The sequence below is a fragment of the Tachypleus tridentatus genome, chromosome 8 (genome assembly GCF_004210375.1).
Source record: "Tachypleus tridentatus isolate NWPU-2018 chromosome 8, ASM421037v1, whole genome shotgun sequence".
Lineage (NCBI taxonomy): Eukaryota > Metazoa > Arthropoda > Merostomata > Xiphosura > Limulidae > Tachypleus > Tachypleus tridentatus.
Genome location: NC_134832.1, coordinates 19,542,202 through 19,569,003, shown reverse-complemented (window position 1 = coordinate 19,569,003; position 26,802 = coordinate 19,542,202). Strand labels below are relative to the sequence as shown.

Sequence of the window (26,802 nt, the reverse complement as noted above, 5' to 3'; positions counted from 1 at the left end):
TTGCACAGACAGCTAAAAATGTGTGATTTAACCAGTTTAAAACATTATTACCTTGAGTAAGCTGGTCAACTTGGAAATAATTCTTGAAGTTGACTAACCACCTTGATTAATCCACCTCTCCATGGTCAAGCGCGTAAGGCGTGCGGCTCGTAATCCGAGGGTCGCGGGTTCGCGCCCGCGTCGCGTTAAACATGCTCGCCCTCCCAGCCGTGGGGGTGTATAATGTTACGGTCAATCCCACTATTCGTTGGTAAAAGAGTAGCCCAAGAGTTGGCGGTGGGTGGTGATGACTAGCTGCCTTCCCTCTAGGGAACGGAATTAGGGACGGCTAGCACAGATAGCCCTCGAGTAGCTTTGTGCGAAATTCCAAAAACAAACAAACAAACCACCTCTCCAGTAAAGGCGACTGTCTTGCCGTCAAATAGAGAGATTACACATATCGTTACTTTGTGTTGTAATAATATATTTTCTTTTACTCTTGTGTTACACATCATGTCTAGTTTATTTATTTCTTTGTGCGAACTTATTTCAGAGAAATTCACAATTACTTGCTGAACCTCCCTCATAGTAGACCGACCTCATTTTATCTTTCAGGAAATCATTTTTTAACTAAAAATGCTAAACGGCAGGTATGGAAGAGAAAATATTGTAATGACCACAAAATACTATCGTGAAGTTTTTTTTGTTTTTCATGCATATTATCACTGACATGAAGTCTTGTATGGTCCAATGTAAAAAAAAAAAACGTTTCTTGCTCTAAGAGTAGCATTTTCTACAATTAGAACTACATATAACCAAGAGGGAGAGCTGGTCGCTAAAAGGAAGATGTTTGTATCGGTTTAGAAGCCCTCTAGTGGATATAAGAGAATTTGTCATCAAAGAGTTTAAATAATATCAGATGGGCTTAGCATCATAGCAACAGAGCCAAGGCAAAGGGGCACTGACAGTGGTTAAGAAGCCACTATCCAAGTGGTCCTGAGACCAACTCTAAGGGCAGTCGGAAGCGGAACTCCCAGTGAAGCCACCAAAGGTAATTATAATCCATAGCACATTAAAGCATAACTACATGTTATACTATCTGGTGGTATCTGCTAGATGAACCAAGGGTTCGGCCCTCTACAACAGCTAGAAGGATTAGCTACGATCTATGGCTCTATTGTGGCTGAAGGAGGAGGCACACCACTTGAGGTCTAAGCTGGTGGACACACCATAGTTAAGCCTTGAAACATCATAAGCGCCACTACAGAAGTTAACTGAAAGACAATTCCTGCACTTGAAGATATCAATGGCAGGGTTATGGACTAACACCTCACGCAAGTAATTGTTTTTATTATAGTTTAATTTCCAAAATGTTTATTTATTATCATACACATTCCTTTATGTTTGGATTTCTAATCTCATGTAGTTTTTGCTGAGACATAAATTTTGTACTTGATTTAGTATCAAGAACCTCTGTATATGATTATAAAGGTAAATTTCTATAAACGAGTATTTTTCCAATAATGTGTTTATTGGATATCTTAGTTTCTTAAAAAGTTGTATAAGGCGTTATTCTTTGTTAGAATGCTCATTTTTCGCGCTTTCACTTAAGTAAGAGTTACTTAAGTAACTTTGCAGTATGTTTAGTTTTGCTTTTTTTTAAATAGAGTTTAACTTAATTTTTGTTATTTTACAAAACAGGTTATTTCTTCTACGATTCTTATTTACTTGAAAAAGGTTTATTTCGTTATTATGTTCACGAAGGTTATTTTATTTTATTTCACGTTTAACAGTCGTTTCTTTTGTTTCACCGACGAAGAATGTTCCAACAGTAACATGTGCCTACAATGGTTTTATCGTTTTGAAATTCTTAAATGATTTACAGTAATTTTTGCGCTCTGAATCTGAGCAAGATATCCATATTTCTCTATCACGTACAGATTTTTCACATCATATATATTTTTATATAAGTGAATCATTTTCATTCAAATAGAGTCACGTTTTATGTTTAAAAATGTTGACATCCAATGGCTATAGGTTTTTCAAAACAAACTGCGATGTGAGAGTCCTATCGATCATTCTAGAATTCATAAGAAAAACATAATAATAAATGTTCGTTGTAGTAAACAAAAGAATAATTTGATTTAAGTAAAGTTTTCTTCTCACTATTTGTAAAATAAATCCTTACATGATAGAAAGAAATATTTTCGAAATCTTCGTACCTGAATTATAAAAAAAATCCGTTTCTAAAACTAAAACAAATTTTAAAAAGTTTGAGTTTGCAAACCAAAATAATCCAAATGTTTCATGGTTTGCCTCTTTATTTCTATAAAACAGTTTAATATGTCTACCCTAGAGGAAAGTTGTTTATAATTACCTGTATGATTTATATTAGTTTTTCTGTATTGTGATGTGACTATTATTAAGTTATTCATCGAAATCCTGAATTGCATGTGCATAATCTTTGTTAAGGATTGTTTTGATTTATAATGAGAAATATCATGTATTGTAGTTTCCATGTAAAAGAATTCATTCTTTAACTTATTTGAAAGTTAATTTGTAATATTTATCATTTCATACGACTTGGTCTATTAGTTTTTGTTGAACACAAAGCCAAACAAAGGGCTATCTTGAGAGACAGCTCTAAGTCTACGGATTTATAACGCTAAAATCAAAGGTTCGATTCCCTTTGGTAGATGCAGCAGATAATCCAATGTGGTTTTGCCATAAGAAATATATTATTGAATTTAAACTGTTGAAACAAACCAACAATATAAGTACACAATATGTGTAAACTAACAGGTAAATTATTGAAAAGCCCGGCATGACCAGGTGGTTAGGGAGGTCAACTTGTAATCAGAGGGTCGGAGGTTTGAATCCCCGCCAAACCAAACATGACAGCTCTTTCAGTCGTTGAGGCGTTATAATGTGATAGTTAATCCTACTATTCATTGAGTAGCCCAAGCGTTGGAGGTGGATGGTGATGATTAGCTGCTCTTGTCTTACACTGCTAAATTAGAGACGGTTAACGTAGATAGCCCTCATGTAGCTTTGCGCGAAATTAACAAATCACATTTAAAAATTTAATCCCTTGGACTTACCATTTAGCAACAAGAAAAGGTGTAGTTTGTAGTTCAATAAATATTATATGAAATTACTAAGTGTATCTTTACGAAATTTAGCAAGATGTTTAGTCTTTTTATTGACTCTTACGTAGTTACTCAAAAACTATCTGCTGGACATGCCATCACACCAATAAATCAGAATTTAGAAGTGCTTTACTAGAGAAAAGGCAACTAATCATTACCACCCATCTCCAAATTTCGAGATACTTATTTATTAATGGAAATTGAGATTGACCATCTTATTTTAACGCTCCCACAACTGAAATGACAGATATGTTCATTGACGAGATTCGAATTCCCGATATGCAGATTGTGAGTACCCTAGCTACTGGACATCAAGCTTTTAGTAAACATTAGCCCCCCGCTAGCACAGCGGCAAGTCTTCGGATTTGCAACGCTAAAGTCAGGGGTTCGATTCCCCTCGGTGGGCTCAGCAGATAGCCCGACGTAGCTTTGCTATAAGAAAACACACACAAGTAAATATTAAAAATGTTATATATAAAAACAACGTCATTTTTATTTTATATTTTTCTGTGAATTTACAGCGCTTATTGAGTTAGTTTGAGTGAAAGATGAATTTCATGTTAAGAACAAAAATACCTTTTATTTTGCAGTTTCACATTTACTAGCTTCTAGAACTAAATATCAAAAGTTTTTCGCTAAAAATATTTTATCTTTATTTTCTCAAATCTACAATTAACTATCGCAACATGATCAATGTACAATCAAACTAAGTTTTTAAAATATGAAATAAAATTAATTTATTTTTCTTTGAATAAATCATTTTCTGCCACAACTTGGTGTGGTTTGAATTTCGCGAATCACTACACGAAAGCTATATGCACTAAAAGTCCCTAATTTTGCAGTTAAAGACTAGTCACCAAGAGTGAAAGGGTTAGTATGTTTAATGGGACGTGGATTCGAATCGATGACTTTTAGGTTGCGACTCAAACGCCCTAATTATCTGGTCACCTCTTCAGTTTAATCATATTCACAACTTCAACTTTTGAGATTCACTTTATTTCAGTTTTATGCCATGGAAGAACATTACTGATCTACGAAAAGCAATAAATTACACACACACAAAGAACTCTCGTGCACCAATATACTTTCGATCATGGGCGATGAGAACATCTGCACTTGAATGCATAACTCATTAGGCCTAGTTTCCTGTAAAAGTTCCCTATCTAAACATTTATTTATAACTCTCTCTCTATTGATTATAAAATAATTGTATGAAATAGGTATACATGGATTAGAAAACTACACTGAAAGTTATGGGGAGGGATTTGACAAATTTACTGATAAAGCAACAGAGATGATTAGAAACTTATATTTTATATTAATGTTTCACATAATATATAATTTGTTTTTCTAATTGTTATACATTATGAAATTTACAGAGCAAGATAAAATTTGAAACGAAAATTTCATGGAGAAGGAAGGATTGAAAACTCTTCATTAATAATTCCTTATGAAATTGTGAAATTAAAACTTGTGTAATATAACGCGTGTGTAAAAACAACAACAAAGAAAGTGTGTGCGTGTTTTTCTTATAGAACCTCTGATTTTAGCGTTATAAATCCGTAAACTTATCGCTGTTCCACGAAGGGACGTAATATAAAATGTCGAATTACAAACTATGTTTTTATGCAAAGTTTAATAAGATACACCTACAGAAATATAATATTACTGTCTGTTGTATGTACGTGTAACAACTTCACAAACTTGGTATGAAGATTCACTGAAACCATGGAGAGATACAAATAAATTTGCGGTTTCACATTTTCTTTTACAGTTTTTTTTTCTTCAATTATATACAAGGAAAACAATCTTTCATGCCTCAATATGACTTTCATTAATCATGAAGGTACTTCGATCTAAAAAATGGGTACTCCAGCGAATTACTAAAAGCTTATTCAATTTGTTTACACAACACTGTAAAATGCAATGACACGTGCACTTTTAACTCATCCGTAACAACAGAGTTAAAGGTTACTACTTTATTGCATTTGTCATCTGTGTTGCTTCTAAAAGTTTACAGAGACAACAAACTTATGACAAGCTCATTCACCATATATCTGTAAATTCGATTGCTTTTAAAGACAAAATTAATATCAACTTGAGGACAAACCTGAAACTGGGGTGGAAAAGGAAAAGTGTAGTTTGTAGACAAACCATGTGTTGTCTACCTTCCTATTTTAATGTAATTTTTTTTCAATTTTGTCATTAACTTTGTGTCTATAAATCTCGCATACAGTCAAGAAATTAATTTTATTTTAGCTGCCTTTGTTACAAGTTATCTCAGAGATAAAATCTGCTTTGCCAATGGTAACACTGCACCTTGTGCATGGAGGTTGACAGCAGCCAATAACGGATTAGGTATGCCTCGAAATTACAACCTCCCTTACTTTACAAAGGAAATGACCAATTATTGAATCGCTCTAATCACTCTGGGTAAATCTTAGGTTACTGGCTCAACTAAAATTTAGTCAGTCTGGTACATAATTTGGGGTAAGTCAGCATTAAAAATGTATAATCAATCTCCAGTGAAGAACGTCAGCCGTCAAAAACGAGAAACTACACAACTTTTGCTTTAGGTTATAATAATAAAGACTATTCCATTGCATACTACACACTGCGTCTGGTTTATTTATGTCTTTGTACAAACTCAGTTGATGAAGAGAAATGCATTACATAGTGGACCTATTTCAATTATTATATCGGAAAATCATATTTAACAGAAAGTGCCATGGTCATGCAAGCGTTAGATGCACGAATAGTTAAAGAAAACTGTCTTTGAAAAGTCATATGGACCATCTTCGGTACTACTATTATTAATTTCGTAAACTGATATTAAAGAAAATGACGAGATCTATAAAAACGATTTATTTACATCATTATTATGACGTATATAATAAATAAAACGATAAACAGATCGCACGGCCGATTACAGTACCATAATTTTGTGAATGACGGACACCAAACAAGTGAAAAACATTACTGCACGTGAATATTGTCCAGGTAACATTGTAACTCTAAGGAAATACACTTAACCATGAGAATGTTGGGTACACACTACATTTAATTAAAACAGATTGTCAGTCCTATACCAAACAAATAGAAAACAACACTACAAGATCATCTTCTAACATGCAAAAATCACCTGCGTTTCACAATAACAGGCAAAAACAGTCACGTGAGTGGTTGTGATTTGAAAACTTAATTGAATTAGTTAAAAGCGTATACATTGAGTAAATACGCTTTACATATAAATTTAACGGATAAAAAGCTACATAAAACTGTAAAAAGAATTGATAATGTCGGTGCATCCGCATTTTCCATAGTTTCTTTGTTTTTTTAATTTCGCACAAGGGCTATCTGTGCTAGCCGTCCCTAATTTAGCAGTGTAAGACTAGAGGGAAGGCAACTAGTCATCACCACCCACCGCCAACTCTTGAGCTACTCTTTTACCAATGATAATGGGATTGACCGACACAGTATAACGCCATCAAAGCAGAAAGGGCGAACATGTTTGGCGCGACGGGGATACGAACCCGCGACCTTCAGATTATGGGTCGCACGCCTTAACACGCTTGGCCATGACGGGCTCTTTTCCATAGTTAACAGCGAGAATTAAAGAATTAGTGGACACAAATATAGATTTAGGTAAGGTAGAAGCCGTCTTCAGCTAAGGCAATTTTACTTTTAAAATAGTTTTAGGTTTGCTTGGCGGATGGGATAGCCGAGATGGGCCAACAGATTCCTTGTTGTCCTTAAAGAATACGTTATTTGTACAGGTTATGCACAACTTAAAGAATATGTTATTTGTACAGGTTATGCACAACTTAAAGAATATGTTATTTGTACAGGTTATGCACAAGGTTATTTTACATCGTCATCGTTCTTGACGTGAGTAGTTTGTAAAACAAACGAAAAACGTTGTAGGACTTTGTATTTTACGAAGTGAATTTGATATTACAAAAATTACAAATATGCATTATGAAGCCCTTTGTTGTTGTTTTTATTTACTTATAATATAATGCCATAAAAAATAAAACTGGAAGAAACTATTCAAAATGCAGAAAAACAAAAGGCAAACATACACAGACATTATTACATAACTGTTATATATAAATCGAAAGGTAGAGAAACACGTTCACCAGAGTTCTCTGTACGTCAGAACATGAGTTTAAAAAATTATGGACAAGTGGGACATAATACCACCTGTACACCTCTAACAAAATAACAGAAAAGTGTTTCATGAAACAAACAATATTAATAATAAAGTCTTATTTGTAAAAAGGCATTTCATTGTGGTGCTTAGTTCCATTCACATACTTTATTCTCGCACAAACAGGGGTGGACTTTAAAATGTTAAAATTTCAACGCAATTTTTTAAATAATGCACATATATATAATCAGGATTCAATTAACTTTATACCATATTAACTTCCTCTACAAATCACATATACCATATTGCAATCAATTTCATAAAATACTTCAATTAAATTTAAACTATTTATATACGTACAAAAATACACATTTTATGAAACACGCACAAAACCAAAATTCAATCCAATAAAATCTGGTATAAGTATACACAGTGTTTCGGAAATAAACCTTATACAACTATTTCATTAAAGAAGTAAATAACGCTTTATGTTTTAGTTTTAAAAAGCTTGATACATATACATAGTGGCCAGAAATTATATGAATGCATGTTATAGAACTTGTAAAGAATCATTTTGGCACACACATTATGTCACCTTCTATTTGCTATCAATGTAATTAAATGCTGAATTCCAAATTAGTGTAACACAGATTATATTATAAAACTATTAATAATGTCAAATTTATCATTTTCATTCAACGCGCTTAGTACAAACAGCACCCTTGAAACAAATGTTTGGTGTTAGCAAGTAGTCCACCATGGTGAAGTAATTCTTGATGAAGAGAAACCCACTTGAAGTAAAAATGTATCTCGGAACTGCTGGTATTGGTATATTAATTGGATACAAATAAAAGGTGTATATTAATCGATAATGATACAGTCACAAACATTTTTCAATTTTAATGTCTTTTTCCAGAATAAAAATATATGAACATAAAACAATTATGTAAAAAACAAACTTGAAGTCCACACCTTGTTTCAAGCTATATTTCTCAATGACAACTTCCTTGAAGTCTATGAAATAATGTAACAAAAACCTAAATAATGTTACAAAATTATAATGACAAAATATTATGCTTGGGCTGTTTTATACAGTCTAAGTTTGTACTGTATAGTTTTATAGTGACTTATGCTGACAGTATGACTGGTGATATTTCAATATACATATTTAGTTGCAATATGTGTCCATATTTTTTAGCCCTGGCTCATATATCCTTATTAATCCATTTTGTGTGTGTGTTTATTATATATAAACAACTTCACTGTCTTGAAATCGGCCACTTAAGTTACATTTAAATACTTTAACTGCAGAGTGATCCATAAAAACTTGTATTTCACACACATCCCTACTACAGGGTGTTTGGAAAGTCACTGTGCAGTTTTGTAATCATATTTTATTCAGTCTATTTCAAGCCAGCAACTGACAGCAGTGTTTGGAAACAAAATAAGAAGGATCCAGGCCTGTATTGATGTGGGGTCACTTTCAACATTGTTTATAATTGTCATTCATATTTTCCTCCTGTATTCTATATTGAAACATGTCTGTTAATAAATATATAAGTGCACAGTGGCATTCCAAACACCCTGTATTTCAGAAAAGTTACACCAAAGCTTCTGGGTTCAATGGTTTATCAGAAGAAAGTATAGTATTGATCAATTTATATGTTTGTAAATAAACAGATCCCGATAAGTTTAAAGTCTTATTCCACAATAATATGAAGGAATCACATTTATCTAATGAATAAAAGGTAAATATGCTGTACATATCATATCAACAAATGTCAATGTTACTGATAATTAGTTTAATACTGATGAAAACCAGAGACCCTTATGTGGTGAGAGAAGAGTTTAAAGTCTTACTGGTTTGAATAAATATACAGTAGACTAATTCTTATTCTTGGCCAGTATATGTGTATTAAACATCAGTTCCTGTAACTTAAGATGGTTGATGGTTTCATCAACAAGTTGGCACTGTTTATACCATTACTATAAGCTAACAGAAAGACATCTGACAGAGAACTCTTCAAAAATGTATGCATTTGTAAAAAATAAACTTTCTCAGCTAGTGCACTTTACATTGAAGATCCCATACATTAGCACTGTAAATACTAGGAGAAGCTTTAAAATATTACAGTCACTAATATAAATCAAAAATGGATTGAGTAACACCAATGTAGTACCTCAGGCTACAGTTTTTCATAGATGTAAGGCATAGACATTTTGCTGGTGCTGAAATAGCTTATATATGGAGGATATTTTAATAAATACAACATTAAACACATGCCACTACTCAAAAAATTAAAATCTCTTTAAAATTAACTGTCAACTTTATTCTTCTAAAAATAAACTAAACACAACTGTAGTATGCAAACATAAGTGAAAGAAAGTAGAAACCTTTTTAAATGTTTATAAACTTTTGTTAATTTGATAAACAATGAATGTTTATGATACAACATACATACCTTTTCAAATATAATTTCATCTCAAATGAGACAATGTAAGTATAAAAACAATTTGTTAAAATTGCACAATCTTTGTTTAGTCACCCTCAAACAGAAAAACTTATACTCAAACAAATAATTACAAAATGGGAAACATTTCCAGTATCAGATTAGCTTAGATATTTATTTTTCCATTTTAATGGGTTTATTGTCTTATGTTTTTGCCTTCATTTGTATTTAATATATTATATATATAATTAAATGATTCATCAAGATTGCTTGTTACCTCCTTAAACAATCTGATTTAATGCAAAATGATTATAAGCAAATCTCTTAACATTTTTGAAAAAAAATTTTCTCAACACATTATCAGCATTGTTTTTTACTAAAGTTTCATTTCACAAGAAAAAGATTTAGTCAATGAAAGATTTTCAGGTTTAACATCCAAGTTCTAAAAGTACTTTGATAAGCAATAAAGTGTAGAGTGACAATTTATGCCTCTGATTCTTGGTGGTTTGTAAATAGTATAACAAATTCGCAGTGAAGAAACTTATCTGTATTCCAAAAATGTTCAATTTTGAAAACCATTAGTACTGGACACAAAGACAAATCAATCATTTTGTCCACTGTTACTCTAAAATGAGTTATTTGATAATTTCAAGCAATAATATTGTAAACTAGCTTTTATCTTAAATATGTTCAAGATTTAGTACACAATAAGATCAGATTATAAGTTACAAAAACAAAATAAGTAAACTGATAAAGTAGAGAATAACAGCACAGTTAGTGCTGTCTGATTTGAAAGCCAGTTGTTACAGGACACAAAGTAAGCAGTCATCACAAATCAACAACATTATACTGGTGTAAGATGAATAAATGATGTTAAGAAGTAATTATAACAACAAATAATAATAACGGTAAAGACATGAAGTATTCAAAATTGGAGAACCTAAATGTATAAAATTAAAATACAAAACATACCAATTAATCATTTTTGAAACTTCAGCCAAACATCATAAGCAGGCCCACCATTAGATTTACCACATTGCTCTAGTATATACTTGATCATTATTCCAATTTACAATATGGTCTTAAGACAGAAAAAAATATCAAGTTTCAGATGCAGCATATTTTATAGCATACTGTATATCATGCTGTATATAAGGCTTTGCATGTAGTTGTACTTTCTCTCTCTCAAGCTATGTATTTCTCATGCTTGTAAAAAGCCTCTAAAGTACCTTAATTAGACTGGTAAACAAACATTAAAAGTTCTTCCAATGTCATGAGAATATATTTTAAATAATTATTAATGTACTGAAGTGACAATGTCACAAGGAAATTTCTTTAAATATATTTCAGAAGGTAATTAGTTGACACCGTACTTAAACCATATGTAAATATAACTACTACTTCAATGCTCTGGTGATCCTGCTAACCATACTAAAATGGTCTCTTGAAAGGCACGACTGGTGTAGCGAAAATCAAGATCAGGCCAAAAGTCATGATACATCTTGGAAGCATGAGTCCCAAAAACATCCATTACATGGCGGTTGATCAACTCAAGTCTAGAAATGCACCAATCATGATGTCAAGATTTTTTTTAGATAAAAACAATGACACAGAAATATTACATCATTTGTACACTTTTTGTATTTCACATAATTTAGAAAAACATTATGATGAAAAACAATCCAAAACTGAAAAACAATAACGGATAATTTAAAATAAACTACAAAAGAACTATTTATTTTGCACTTTATCAGCTACAAAGGCATTAAAGACAGATTACTTTCTTCATTATGATGAAATCACTCACTTTCCAGCATGCATGTTGAAAAATAAATCGATACAAATATTATAGTATTGTAAAAATATATATTATTTTAAAATAATTTCTTCAGAAATAAAATAATCAACTAATAAATTTTCAGTAAATGATTGTTATTGCACACACCAACCAGGTTTAGATTAAAAAATACCAAATCTCAACCACAAAATGGTGAGTAGAACTTGAATTACTTATTCTCTTGAACTTCTTTTGAATTGAACGTTCATCAGTTTCACATCTAATAGTAATTTTCATGTAAATAACCTATTTTAGAGGTTTTACAAGTTCTTCAGTTATGAACACAGAAACAAATCATTTATTTATATACATACATCAAACAACTAATGTACTTTATTTTTCAAGTACCAAAAGTTATTTCTATATTCACCAAGTTTAGTTTTCATTCTTATTTCAGAAACATCAAAATATTGAACATTAGACTACTTTTATATTAGATTATCTGAACAGTTATTATCTGGTAACAAAACAAGGTGAGAAAGTCCCAGTAAAAGTTTCTACAAAACTACATGCAAATCATTGTTTACTTCAAGTTGTTGTTTTTTTCAACTTGTGACAATGGAACTTTATCTTAAAAGTATTTGTGAAACAAATGGAACAGCTACAGCACAACTGTTGACACTTTCCAACAAAGGACAATTAAACAAATGTTCTTTCATGTATAAAAGTTAATTCATTGGAATACATAAAATATAGTCAACATTTATTCTTAACCTGAGATTCATTTTTAAAAATGATCAGAACTTTTATGCAAACTAATAAGGGTGAAATTCCATGTACCTTTCTAAAGAAGTACTATGTCAAAAAACAAACTTATATAATAATACAGAAAGCTTCTTAGAAGATATTAAACCTTTTTGCATCAAACCATCAGTACTGGACACAAAGACAAATCAATCATTTTGTCCACTGTTACTCTAAAATCAACCATAAGAAAAAAAGTAAAACAAATCCCAAGGCCTGTGCCAACTTAACCATCTAAAGGTGACCTGATCCATTCCATTTAAAATTTTAAAAATAACTGTTACTACGCCAAGATCCACCTTTATATACAGACACATCACCACCAGATCACTCAGAGATTCCTCAAAAAAAAAGAAACTGTGTGGAAAAACTCAACTTCTCCTTCAAGGAATTTTATCCTGGTAAAACAAACAGCCAACAATGATCACTCAACAAAAAAAAAACAAACAACAACATCAAATTGACAGCAACTAAACAAACCTTTAAACCAGAATTCCAACTTAAAACCAAAGAAATATTTAACATTAAAATCAGGAAATTTATCCTAACATGCTTAAAACTATCTCACATGTACATTTTACTTTGAGATTCTACACCTTTCATTCTTTTTCAGTCAAACACCTTTTTCTCACACTCAACTGTACCTAATTCACTAACACTAGCCTAGAGATAAACTGAGACAATAATTTTAATGTTTAATTTCCAAATTCAACAGATGAATGAATCATTACAATTATTAAAACTTTCATTCAACAACAATATAAACAAATCTGATTCACGTAAATTTTATATAGGAAAATTCACACTTTAAAAGTTATTTGAACTCTATTACAATTAAAGAACTGACTCTATATTCAAATACATAAATCTATTCACCTTCATCCTTAGGATTTTACAAATTTGACCTTAAATTATTTTACTGTGAAAATACTGTATCAAATAAAACACATTCTTGCAAGTAATACTTGTTAATATGTAGCTCCAAACCTTAAGTTTTTTCTCTAACTAAGACAAAAAGTCATAAAAAATAAATTATTTACCTATTGTCAGTTAGTCGGTTCAGAAATCGTATATATGTAGGTTTTAAGTTGTGGGGTTCCATAAATGCCTTAGGGAGAAGAAACACTGGACTTATTTTGTGAAAAACAACATTAAACACAGGAAAAATGATATACTTTTTTCCTTTTATGCAGGAACAACATTTTCTCCAAGAAATAATAATTCAGTCTTCCTCACAATTATTTAGAAATAAATATAAAAATTAAACTTTCATCTATCCATAGAACTAATAACTTGAAGAAATTACTTATTAAAACTTTCAATTAAATAATTATGAATTACAAGTATAAATACTATCTAAAAAGTGTTGTATACTATACACGTATATAAAACATCTCAGCTGTAAGCAACTCAAGCCAAAACATGCTTTCACAAACAATATACTTTCCAAGATATGCTTTAAATTTTGATTACAAGTATTAAAAAGAAATTGCAAAAATTAAGTATGATGCAGAGATAGAAATGCCAAAAAGAACAGAAACAAGCTAAGAAAAATACAGGAATCATACAAAAATCACTATATAAGCAACCAAGTCTTGCCAAGAATAACTTTTATCTACAGATAAATGTTAAATTTCTGTCAGTTTCAAGAATAAAAGCATTTTAATTGAATGGTGCTATACAATGTTATAATGATTAATAACCATAAACTTGTAAAATTACTATCTATACATCATACTTAAATTTTGCAATTTTTTTTATTATGTTCTTCCCACCTTTTTTTCTGAACAATTTCAATAAAGTAGGCTGATAAGTGAACATTTGTTTTATTTCTATAATTTAATGATAATATATATTGTTAATATTGTATCAGTTTACCCAGTTTCTCTAAATTTTGGATTACAATGGTGCCAGTGAAGCTGAAGTGGTTTCTCCACAATGGTACAAGTACCCTGGACTGACATAAAAGGGATATTTACAGAACCCACACCTTACCACTTCGACTCTTTGCATGTGCATACAACTGACTCTGCCATATGACAGGGTCATGTCAATTAAATAAGGTTGACATAGTACAGATCCTAGGTCATAAATTACTGGCAACCAACAGTTATTTATTCACCTGAACTAAGTCTTCACTAAGTACCTAAATGGTATTTTGGTATGAATTGTGATGCAACCTGGCTTACCATAAAGAATAAAAGCCTAAGTTAAGCAAAATGAAAAAAAAAGAAAAAAAGAAATGGGACATTTATTCAGCATCCAATCTGTAGTGACTATGAATACATCACAAAACAACACTATAAATGTGGTAAAGTTTCAATTATTACTGGGATTTAGATGGAATTAAAAAATAAGTTCAAAATGGTTGTGGACCATTTGAACTCTGAGGCACATAGGAAGGTTGAAATGCATCTCAAACTTAAAACATATTGAAACAGAAGTTCTATAATCATCCATAGAATAATAACTTAAACAAGCACTCAGCACATATTACAGTTTCTAATTTGATTGGCTTTTGATGTATAATCTGCATGCTTGAAAAAACTACAATTTTTTGTCGCCTTCAAAATCTCACTAGTATAACAGAAAACCATTCATTTCTGTCATGAGATATGGCATGGATGCTATTGTTCCTGCTTTTCAACCATTTGCAGGTGACAGTCACTACAGAGTTCCAGTTCACTATGTCTCTGATGCCATTGAAACAAAAAATCTTTGTCAGAAACTGAATGATGTAATAATTTTTTGCATGCAGATTACTGGCAGTGTTTCTAAGAAAATAGAACACAACAAATTCATTAGTTATACTACTCTGACAAAAGAGTTAGAGTTGAAAATATTATTTCTTGATGTGCACAATGTATGTGCACTAGTGGTTTACTTCAATGTCTTCTATGTGTATTTTATGAGTCAGATATTGATACATCAAAACTAGCTGGAAGAACAAGTGATGGAGAAAATACCAACCCTGTAAAAATGGTGGATTGTGGCAAATATTATTTGGTCACTTTGAAAGAAATTTAACTTTCTGGTGCTGTACACATCAATCAGATTTAGCAACAGAGCAAGTCGTTTTAAGTATTATTGAGTTGAAAGTATGAAAAACCAATTTTATTAATGTTGCAACATATTTCAGAATGACAAAGAACCAACTCATGAAACTTATGAACATTCTTCCAGGAGCTAAAAGATTTCCCCACTGTCATGAAGTATGCTATGTGCAACATTTCTCTCTGCTGATTGATGCAATTTTGTTCAACCTCAAGCCATTCATACAGGTCTGGAAGTTCATTGCTGACTCACTCAAGAAACCATGCAGAGGATTTTTAGTAGTTTGGGAAAACAACTTACCACACTGTTGGTTGACACATTTCATAAGAGACATCTTAAAATTTTGTCAAGTATTCAAAAAAACAAATGCAAAGGAATGATCTTATCTTTCCTGATATTTTAACCTACCAAACTTATGCTCTGTGCAAGCTTATCTTGACAAACATAAGATCTCATATGCCAGAAGAATGCTTTATCAACAGCAATAAATGCTTAACTCATTGGTTATTGCAAGAAACTTTTTAATACCTCAAACTACCACACATTTACAATTACTATGTATTACTAGTGCCTCTTTGTCATATGTTTTTTTATAAAATAACATGTATGAAAAATTCAAGAATTAACACTTAATAAATTAACTCTTTCAATGAAATCATACTTTTTTTCTTATATTACATGGCTTTTACAAGTAGTAGCAATACCATAGTGCTTTCCTACCCATTCATATGGAAAACTTACATTTGTGTGCAATTAAAAATTATATGTCATCTAATAAATAAATAGCAGAAAATGTCACTAAGCTATAATAATCTTAAAGCTGCATTTCTTTTAAAGTATTTTTAATGAAATTGTATTTTAAAACCTTAGTTTAAGAATAAAGAAATACATTGCATTTTTCTCTTTTTTTTTTCCTCCTTTGCAGAAATATTGCTAAACAAAATACTAATTATGGAAAGGCTTGGCATACTAAATTCCTATTATTTTGTTTTCTAAGAGATTGGTGACTATATCATCCTCAAACACAAAGCATATACAAAAAAATGTAAGCATACACACTTTGATGAACATACAAAGAAATGAATATTACAAAAGAAATGAAATCTACTTTTAAATAAATTATGCTTTAGTCCTTGCATATCAATTATGTTGCTTAAAACATAATAAAATGCAAGAACAACAACTCAACAGATTCAGATTACAAAATACAGATATACTAAAAACATTACTTATTTAAAATCATTATTTAATAATAAGTTAGTTCTTAATATGGCTTTGAGCTCTAGCAAAAACTCATTTTTTAAAAATTTGGGGCAAATGTTTGGTATATCTTGTATATGGCAATCTGGCTTCATTGGTCTCAGAAATATCTGTAAAATTAAAACCACAAAGATATGAAAACAATAACTACACAGTATCCGATTAAGAATAACAGTGGCTCTATCTGAAGTTAAAGAGCCACAATACATAATATATAAGCAATAAATATGCCCTTTGTCCACTCAGCAGTAAGTCTGAGGGCTTATAACTCTAATAATTGAGTTTTGATGATCATGATGGGCAGAACAGCATAGCTGTGTAGCTTCATGCTTATTAACAAACTAATGATAAATGGAATACCTACTGCATAAAACAGTAATGCTGTAGAAGCAGCATACAATATTAGGATGGAGCCAGGAATAGAAGGAAGTACTCTCTTTTCTATTCCAATAGTATAGACAATCTGTAAAAAAACAGGAGTTTTATTGATATACAACCTAAGTATAAACAAAATAACTAAAAGAATCCAATAAAACTTGATTTATAAAAGAATAACAAATTATTTTAAATATTTATTAACAATTACTAACATTTTGATAAAATATGTACTTATATGTATTTAAAAAATATATCAGGTTTTTTTTTAAGTATCACAAAATGTGCATTAACTTTGAAAATAAGTACTATAATTTTTTAAAAAAGATAAATAAAATTAAATGCAGTTTAAACAAAGGATTGTATGGTTACAAATTTAATCTTTTTGAACTATCTGCATACAATATGTACAAATTGATATATTAAAAAATCATATTTATTTAAACACATACACATAAATAATGTAAGATGTTTTAACAATGTACAATAAGATGAATATTTCTACAGCAAATTATCAGCTACTCACATTTCTTCAGTATTTAAATTTGTTTTTCATTCACCATAATTAAATTTACTGTGTTTCCCTTTGCTTTAATATTACATAAATTTAAATTGCACTTTCTCTCTAAATAAAACCCTGGTTAAATGGAAAAAAACTATATGAATATATAAAGTGAGAAAAATAAATTTCTGTATTGTGATTTGTACAATCATACTAGAAGCAAAACAAAACTCAATTAGATTTTTCCTCTTTTATGCACCTATAGTTTATCTATCAACCAAAATGTGTACTAGTGTCTTCTTGTCTCGCATGTAATCAGTTTTAAAATATACATTCATTTCAGGTTTTTAGAGAATAACTAACTATTTTAATTAAGATAAATTTCATTAATTAAAACTTCAAGTACACAACCCACAAACCATACAAAACATTTTAAAATGAAGTAAGAAGACTAGGAGTTATGACACAGTTTTCAATGTTTTAAGTATTCATGTATTTTCACAAAATGCACTATAGATAAGCTGTTTACTAACCTCAACAGCTTTCCATGCTAAATATAAGGCCACAGTTGAGTTGGGATAAATTATCATACTTAACCCTGCCAAGAGTCCAGCTGGAATTGCATGCCACTCGCTGTCCTTATTGTGAACCCACCTCAGAAGACAACTTACAAGCTTTAAGTAAATAATAAAATTTATTTTACTTACATTAAGTACAATGCACATTGATTAAATGAATGGCATTTGCAACCACTTTCTAGTTACTGTAAGATATTTAACATTCAGTGCTGAACTCTGGCAAATACATGGAGAATTTTAATATCAAATCCAAAAAAAAAATTATTTTTTTTAAGCTTTGCCTTACATATTAGACCAAATCTATAAATGAAAGTCAACAAGTATACACAGCGTTCAATAATGTTGAATTCTAGGCCTAGTGGTAATAATAGATAATGAGACATTATTGAATGCTATATATACTTGTTGACTTTCATTTATAGACTTGGTCTAATATGTAAGGCAAAGCTTTAAAAAAAAAAAGATTTTTTTAGAATGGATAGTAAAATTCTCTCTGTGTATTTGCTAGAGTTCAGCTATATGGTGAATGCAAGAAAAGTTAAGACAGAGACCATAAAAGTATTTCCAACCAAAATTCTGGTTATTAATGGTCAAAATAAAACATTTATGGCCAAGCACTCAACAATAAATAAAACAGTAAATTCAACTCATACTTTGAAGATTCCAAAAAATCCTCCAACACTTAGGCCCACACTTAAATTCTGTTTATTAGTGACAAGTTTTAGAATGAGAGAGGGATTTTTGATGATACGTTGGAAGGATGAGAAGACATGCACAACAGCACGTGCACTATAACCAAGAAGAAAAGGTTGGAGAAATCCCTGGAAAAAAAAACATGTTTAGCAATCAGGTTCAGCATATTTAATTATTTCATATAAGCAAAAATGATACTCGAATACTAAAATATTTGACTATGTCTACCATAGGTATTTATATAGAAGTGGCATAAGATAATCAAAAGTAATGAGAATATCATTTTCTAATACTCAACTTCTAGTTTACAATTTCCAAAAGTAAATTGCAAAGCCAAATAACCAATGTTCAATTTAAAAATTAGGTTTCTGATCTACAAAAATCATAAAAACATATTCAACAACAGAAATATATTGTTGCAGAAATATCATGCCAAGAAGTACAGAAACATGTTACATCTATTTTCATTCTATTTAAAATTTGAACAAATATGGTCCTAAAGAACTCAAACATTTAGAACTGTTTTTGCCGTACTACTGATTTTACACTCCTTTTCCTTCTCACTTTTGAAATAGAAGGAACATAAGCATTACTCATTGATTTCCAACTTCTCTCACTATGTAACCCCCTAGTGATTACCCACTGAAAATTTTACAAACTGCACTGAATCATTTTCAATAAATTTTAGAAAAACTTCTCATGATGTCTGCACAAAAACAAAGTATATCATACACTAAGCATACCTTTGTCTTAAACTCCTTGACATTGATAAATAACATATAAGAATACCTTTTAATCCCAAACTAGGTTTCATATTAAAAAAATATAAGCAAGTATTATGACACACTAAACTTGGCATTACAGGGTCATGGCATTGACTCAACTCAGCCATAAGAACAAAGAAAGCTATACCAGGATAATGGGCAGAATAAAACCTCATTCAACCATAAATGCAGAGTACAGAAATCCTGTATCCAGAATTATGATGAGAACAAGCAACATTCACCCAATGGCCCAGCATGGCCAGATGGTTCAGGCACTTCACTCATGATATGAGGGTTGCATGTTTGAATACCCATCATACCAAACATGCTTGCCCTTTTAGTCAATCCCACTATTCGTTGGTAAAAAGAGTAGCCCAAGAGTTGGAGGTGGGTGGTGGTGATTAGTTGCCTTCCATATAGTCTTACACTGCAAAATTATGGATGGCTAGTGCAGATATCCCTCGTGTAGCTTTGCGCAAAATTCAAAAACAAACATTCACCCAACAGTAGAAACACAGCACAGAAGTTCCATTGTCAGTATTCCATCACAGATGAAGACATTCAAACCTAATTGTAGAAGCAGGAAAGAACCTTTTGCATCTGGAACTAATAAAAAGAGAAGCATTTACTCCACACAACCATAGGAATGGGGCATTGTCATCCTGAATCCAGAATTATGAAGAAGATCCCATGTAGGCTGGCCCAAAATAATATTTGATTGTTGGTTTTATTGGGTACATTCTACCCAAACAGAAAACATCTTGGGGAAGCACTAGTAGAGAATCAGCTACACCCTCTCCTTCTGATTGAATAAATGGGCATAAGTATAATAACACTCAAAAAGAAGCCTCCATGGTCCACCACAACAGCAACTGGTAACTGTAAGTGATAAAAACTTCCAGATCCACTCAAATAAAGATGTCAGGGTAAAAAGGTGGTGGGAAGGCTGGTGAAATGTCACACAGGAGACAGAGCAATGGATTATTGCATTTGCCTATTTTGAAAAGCAGATCAAACCCAATTGAGGAATCAAAGAGTCAACAGGATAAGCAGAAATCCCCTTTTGCTTTATTCATGAAGTCCATGAGTGACAGTCCACTAAATATATACTTATGATAAATAGATATACACATATACAACTAGGAAAGCACCCAGTGGCCCTACAGAAACAACCCATCACAACTTTAGTATTATTTCATTATTGCATTTAATGTGAGCTTTACACAAAGCATATCTAACAAGGTAACATCCACCACCAGCTGAGATCCATAAAAAATCTTAGGGAAGCTGAAAAGAAAAAAAGAATAAAAATCAGTAGACTTACCCCAATTAAAGGTGAATGGATGTGTGTAGAACTTCTATAGGAGAAAGAAGATATCCTCCTTTGGAGGATAATGAGCAAAAAAGGTACTGGGAGTTTTTCACATTCCAGCCTAGACGATTTCTTCCAAAGGAAGATGAAAACAAACAACTAAAAACATTGTAATGTAATGAATTTGACATGAAAAAACACTGCAGAAACAGTAACTGTCAATAGACAACTCTAAATAAACTACCCCAATGACTTGATGAACTTAAACAGTGAGAGTTATTAGAAACAGATGAGGGAAAACAGAATGGTTTCTAGGAATAAGCATTCAAGAACATTAACCTTGAAAGGAGGCAGTATGAGTGATATAACACCTCAAGGATCAAACTGTACAGAGAAACATATCCAAAAATGGAACAGAAGTAATGACAGGAAAATGAAAGTAAGAAAATGAATGAGAAAGACAAACCACTTTCCCAAGAAACATGGGTTTTAGGCAGGAAGGACCAGTCAGAGTAGAGGATCACACAAGAGGAATGTTAGAAAGAACAAAAAATACCAGTAGTACAAATAGTAGAAACATTGCATCCACAGGGAAGAAGAAAAAGGATGGATGTCTTAAGGAAAAGATGGCACAAAGAACAAGCAGCAAGTGGTTTAAAGGATGAATGAGAAAGGGGATCAAGGACACATTAACATTCCAATCCAGTGCAACAAAGGAGCATGGAGGACCAGCAACACAGAAGGAATGAAATGACAGGTGAGAAAAAAAAATACAGAACTGAGAAAATCAAAAGGTGTTTGATAGGGCTGCCTAATAACTAAAAATAGTTGAAATGGACAAGCCCTAGTCAAATAACCAGGTGAAGAATTGGGAAAGCTAAAAGAAGAGCAGGGAGTATGAAAGCAATAGCAAAAATAATCAACATTAGAAGGTAGACCAACATCATTGAAAAATGTTCAAGGAAGAAGGTTTCATGACTCAGGAAAGGAAAGACACTACACAAGAAGTCAGTCCCTGGTGAGTCCTTTGGAATGAAAGAAGGGCTATAACAAGATATAGTATGTATCCTTTCAAAGATAATAAGTGATACAGTGACCTGTGGAAGCCAGAAACCATCATGAGAGAAAATAGCCAAAAGGTGTATGGAAGGAAATGAATGTGTAAAGAAAGTCCACACACCTGCCTTGAAGAGCCCATCCAAGAGCTAGCAAAGGAGATGTGAGAGAATGAAATGAGATGATGAATCAAATGCAAACAAAGATGCAACAGTCTGCAAACAAGTCAACTACAAAGTCAAAAGACCTTTCCTCTAAGGGAAGAAGAAAAGAGGTCCATGAAAAAGAATAGTCCAAAACAAAGAAACAGACAAAAGTGAAGACTTTTAAAGGGACAGGTTTGTCATAAGGCACACATATTAAACAGCCCAACAGGGTATAGGAGCCAAACCAGGTGTGAATAGTCCAATAGATGAGACAGAAGGATGGGAAACTGGATAGAAGAATGATGTGCCTACTACATGTTCAAAGTTCAAGAAAAAAAAAGATCAAACAAGAAAGAGGAAAAGGTAATAGCAATGGAATAAAGTGGGAAAAGCATCTAAAGATCAAACCTCATTTAAGCAAGAGATTTGGTGAGACTGAGGAGAACAAAGGAGCAGAACATAATGGAGAGGATAGGGGAAGAGACACCTTTGGGTACCAGGAAAGGAGAAAGATCATGGACAAGACTACCTGTAAAAAGAAAAGTTGAGATCAAGGAGCTATTGGTGACAGTCAGGTAAGAAGGATTAACAATTAAAAAATGGAAGAGATAATGCCACATTAATGGAAAGTTTGGAATGAAGAACAATATATCAAGAAGAGTCCATAAGTAAAGGTGAAGGTGGGTATCCCTCTAAGAAGAAAGGAAAGTCAGGAAAAAGAGGAGTGGGTCCAAATATTAGGTGGGCAAAAAAAAAGTGAATGCTATTAAAGAAGTATCAACAAAAGGACCCAAGAAAAAGAGTAGTGTGTAAATCGAATCCCAGAAGAAGAAGATAAACAAGGCAACAAGTACAGAAAAAGAGGTAGGAGGAAATCTGACTGAGAAAATTGACAGCCAAAGCCAAATGATGAGGAACTGAAGACTATAAGAGAGGAAGTTCAGAGATGAGAATGGTTGAAAGTGTCTGACACATTGAACATGGTTGACTGTACACCTCATGATAATAACAAAGGTTGAGAAAAGAGGAGTAAGGAAACAGACCAAAATGGAGAAGTGAAAAATGATTAATGGCAAAAAAGTGAGACCAACAGTAGAAGAGATATACTCAAGATTTATGCATATGTGACAGTCACTGACAAGAAAAGTCGAGAACAATACATTAGGAAGTGGGAAAATGAATAGTAAGGTTGGCAAGAAACTGATTTAGAGAAGAAATAAGTGTAAAAAACAAGGTTGAAAAGAGGAAAACATAGGAAAAAATGATGACAGAAGTTGCAGAATATCAGACCAGGTTATCAGAAAGAAAGAAAAACAACTACAATATCTGGAAAAGAAATGGAGCCAGGATAGTGATAAGTACACCAGAAAAAAAAAAGGAGAACAGAAAAGAATGCAGGGGAACAGGTCTGGGGGGAAGGAGCAGAAGCGTTATATATCAAACAGAAAAGGGAAGGAACATTCAAAGAGGCCTATCTAAAACAGGAAGAAATACTTCAGATTAAAGGAGAAGACAGATGAGGGAGAAAAAGGAAGGCAAAGGAAAAAAAGACTAAAACATAAAATTAGGGAATTTTATTAGGGAAAATTAGGGAAAGTGAAATAAATAGAAACCAATGGAAGGGACTCAAGTAAGGAAATGAAGAAAGTCAAAAAACAGAAGAATGTTACTGAAGAGATGGGAACAAGGAAATTGGGCACAGGAAAGGAGCTATTAGAAAAAAGGAAACAGTGTAAATCCTAATAATAGGCAAGGAAAATAAGACTATGTAAACCAAAGAAACTTGAGTTGCAGAGTGATAAATCAAACAAAGTATAATAAACATACTACACAATGAAATTCAAATGTCATGTCAAGAATAATAAGAAACCACTCAAAACAAAATATGAAACAGCCAAAGAAATCATTCCTGACTAAAGAGAAAGAAATTTGGCCAATGGGACAGAAGTAGGAAGCCCAGGAAGCATGTGGGATTACAAAGCATGTTGAACAATGGCTGCAATGAGCCTCCCAACACTAAATTAGGATGAAGCCTAAATGTAAATCGTTTCACATACTTAGGACTAATTATAAACTGTTATCATTTGAGAATTCATGATAAAAAAAAATGAAAGCTTTCACAACAAAAGCTAAAAAAAACCAAAATTACAGTTTCATTAAAAATGCAATTCATAATAAATTCAACACAGACAAGAAACTTAAATATCTATACAACAGAATACAAAGGAAAAGAATAAAGTTTTAGAATTGCAAGCACATGGGGAGAATTGATGCACATGGAAGTGTTTCTCCCTCCTATTGTTGGAGGACTTTTGTCACATTATGACATCATCATGTAGTAGGATAATTCATGTAATTAGGTGGGAATTGGCTTAAGATTAACAGCATGCAAATCTCCTTGGCAATGAGCTGAGGAAGATAGCTAAACTGTGTGAAAAGATGATGTATCATCTTGGAAAAACCAATATAAATTTTGGCTAGTACCTCATTCGGTGGTATTCTTAAGCCCTCTATTTTGGCAGGTGGCTAATACTGTTGTGTAGGTGTTTGGAGAAAAATAACTATGTTGATATAAGTGTAACTAATACTTCTCTTTGCTTTGATTTAGGTCTGGCAGCCAATTTTTAAATCTAGCATTTTTACAAACTAAAACTTTAAATGAAGCCTGAAGAAAAATGATTCTATTCTCCCACAGAACATCAAATAAAAAAACTACACTCATAAATATATTTTAAACTTAATATGACAGTTTACTAAAAATGCAGTCCTTTTGAATTGTAAAAGTAAGTAAACTGTTATCATTAACGAGAATGACCGAACAAGGCCGAAATTTTGTTTGCTCCTCTACATAAAAAACTTCTCAACCCAAACCAGCTGTTTTTACATATATATTGAAAATAAATAACAGTTCAAGTTATATTAAAATCAAAATATATAATAAAGATGTCTTGCCTTTGTAGCTTTCTTAAGATATATAAACATTATCTACCATGTCTAAACTACTAGTTCTTGAATAAAAACTTCTTTCAGAACAAACCTAAGAACAAAAAATGTTATTTATTTAGCTACAATATCACACATGCTGAATGTTCAAGTACTGTGCTGAAGGTTTTGACAGTTCTATTTCTTGATTTTTCTCAAACATAAATGGAAAATATAACTGAATGTTCAACAATGTACTGTGATATTCAAGTTCAAGGTAAATAGAGAATTACAATGAACAGGATACACAAGAAATGTTTTGCAAAAACATAAATCAAACACTTGAAGTAAGAAAAATGAACTATAAATGTGTGAAACAAAAAAACAATGTATTTATTTTACAGTGAAAAAAACACAGACTCATCCAAAAAACAGTGACTAGCTTCAATTTGTCCATATACTAATTATTTGTTGGAACAGAGAGAGGAATCAACTACTTTGCTCCACAAAAACTGTGTATGCCACATTGCTAAGTCAGACAAAAGTCATAGTGCAGTATCCAACAATCCAATAACGTGTATGTCAACAATCATTTCCATTATATTGAATCAGTAAGAAATTAAATTTTAACCAATAATAATTTGTGTAAGCCTATCTATTTAGGCATAACTCTCACATAAGACAATGCTTCTCAACATGGTAAATAGTTCACCAAGGGTTTTTGTTTATTTTATATTGTATTCATTCTAAGTGTAGTTTAATGTATATTTATGTTATAACAGAGAATTCTGAATTTCATTTTAGTGCTTTTTGGACTTTTTTAAATTGGAGTAAGTGAGTTATGAAAAACTAATGGGGTGAATGATATTGGAAAAGGATGAGAAGCATTATCATAGAATGCTTACTCAAAATTTTGAAAAACAATCAACTACCCCTATTAAAAGTAGATTTAAACTAATGAATAAAAATGAAAAATGTTTTGGTGCATCCTTCAACATTTATTTGTACTTCGAAATGTTGATTCTTGATCATTGCATCAGACTTCCAGCATGTTTTATATCCTATATTTTGAATGGTGTTGATCTATCAAATGTTCTTTCATGCATACAATCAGCTTACTTTGGTCTAAATGAGCATTAGTAGTTCAAGATCTCAAAGCTCTAACAAAGAAGAGACCATGAATATGTCAGGGCTTTATTAACACGTACTTTAAGCATGCTTCATTTGATTTGTTTTGAATTTTGCACAAAGCTACACAAGAGCTATCTACACCAGCTCTCCCTAATTTAGCAGTGTAAGATTAGAGAAAAGGCAGCTAGTCACCACCTTAACAACCTGATCATGCTATTCTGAAAACATGCTACCCACTGTTTATGTTATTTATGCTCTTCATATAGAATATCATTAACTATATTAAGATGTAAATCTACCAATAATAAACAATCATATGCAAGTCTATAGAGAAAGATCTGTTACTTACACTTCACAAGATGGATCATGAGAAGACTTAATTTACACAACAATTAACTTTCATTGTGACTTTTACTTCATCATAGCTATAAATATGATTCCAACTATCCTTCAGCTGTTTTTTGCAATGTGATATTCTACATCAATTACATTATTAACATAAATGTATTGTAATGAGTAGCAATGTTATTTTCTTATATATGCATTCAGCAGATATATCTTCAACTAAAACAACATTTGTCTAGACACCTTGTATAAGCAAAATACAGAAGGTAAAATAAACAATAATAAAGTTATAGTTACAGATATTGCCTAAGTCTGAAACACTCAAAGTATATTAATTTTAAAGGAGTTACCACCT

At 31.7% G+C, this 26,802-nt stretch overlaps 1 protein-coding gene across 1 annotated transcript in view; it reads right to left on the bottom strand.

Moving 5' to 3' along the window:
• Positions 1-5,975: 5,975 nt before the first annotated feature.
• LOC143258630 (transmembrane protein 135-like) overlaps positions 5,976-26,802 on the bottom strand; it is a 76,832-nt gene continuing 56,005 nt past the window's right edge. Inside the window, 5 exon segments of the mRNA XM_076517870.1 lie at positions 5,976-11,284; positions 13,350-13,417; positions 16,988-17,086; positions 18,034-18,174; positions 18,732-18,899. Of these exon segments, the coding sequence (XP_076373985.1) occupies positions 11,131-11,284; positions 13,350-13,417; positions 16,988-17,086; positions 18,034-18,174; positions 18,732-18,899 (630 nt within the window). The 3' untranslated portion in view covers positions 5,976-11,130.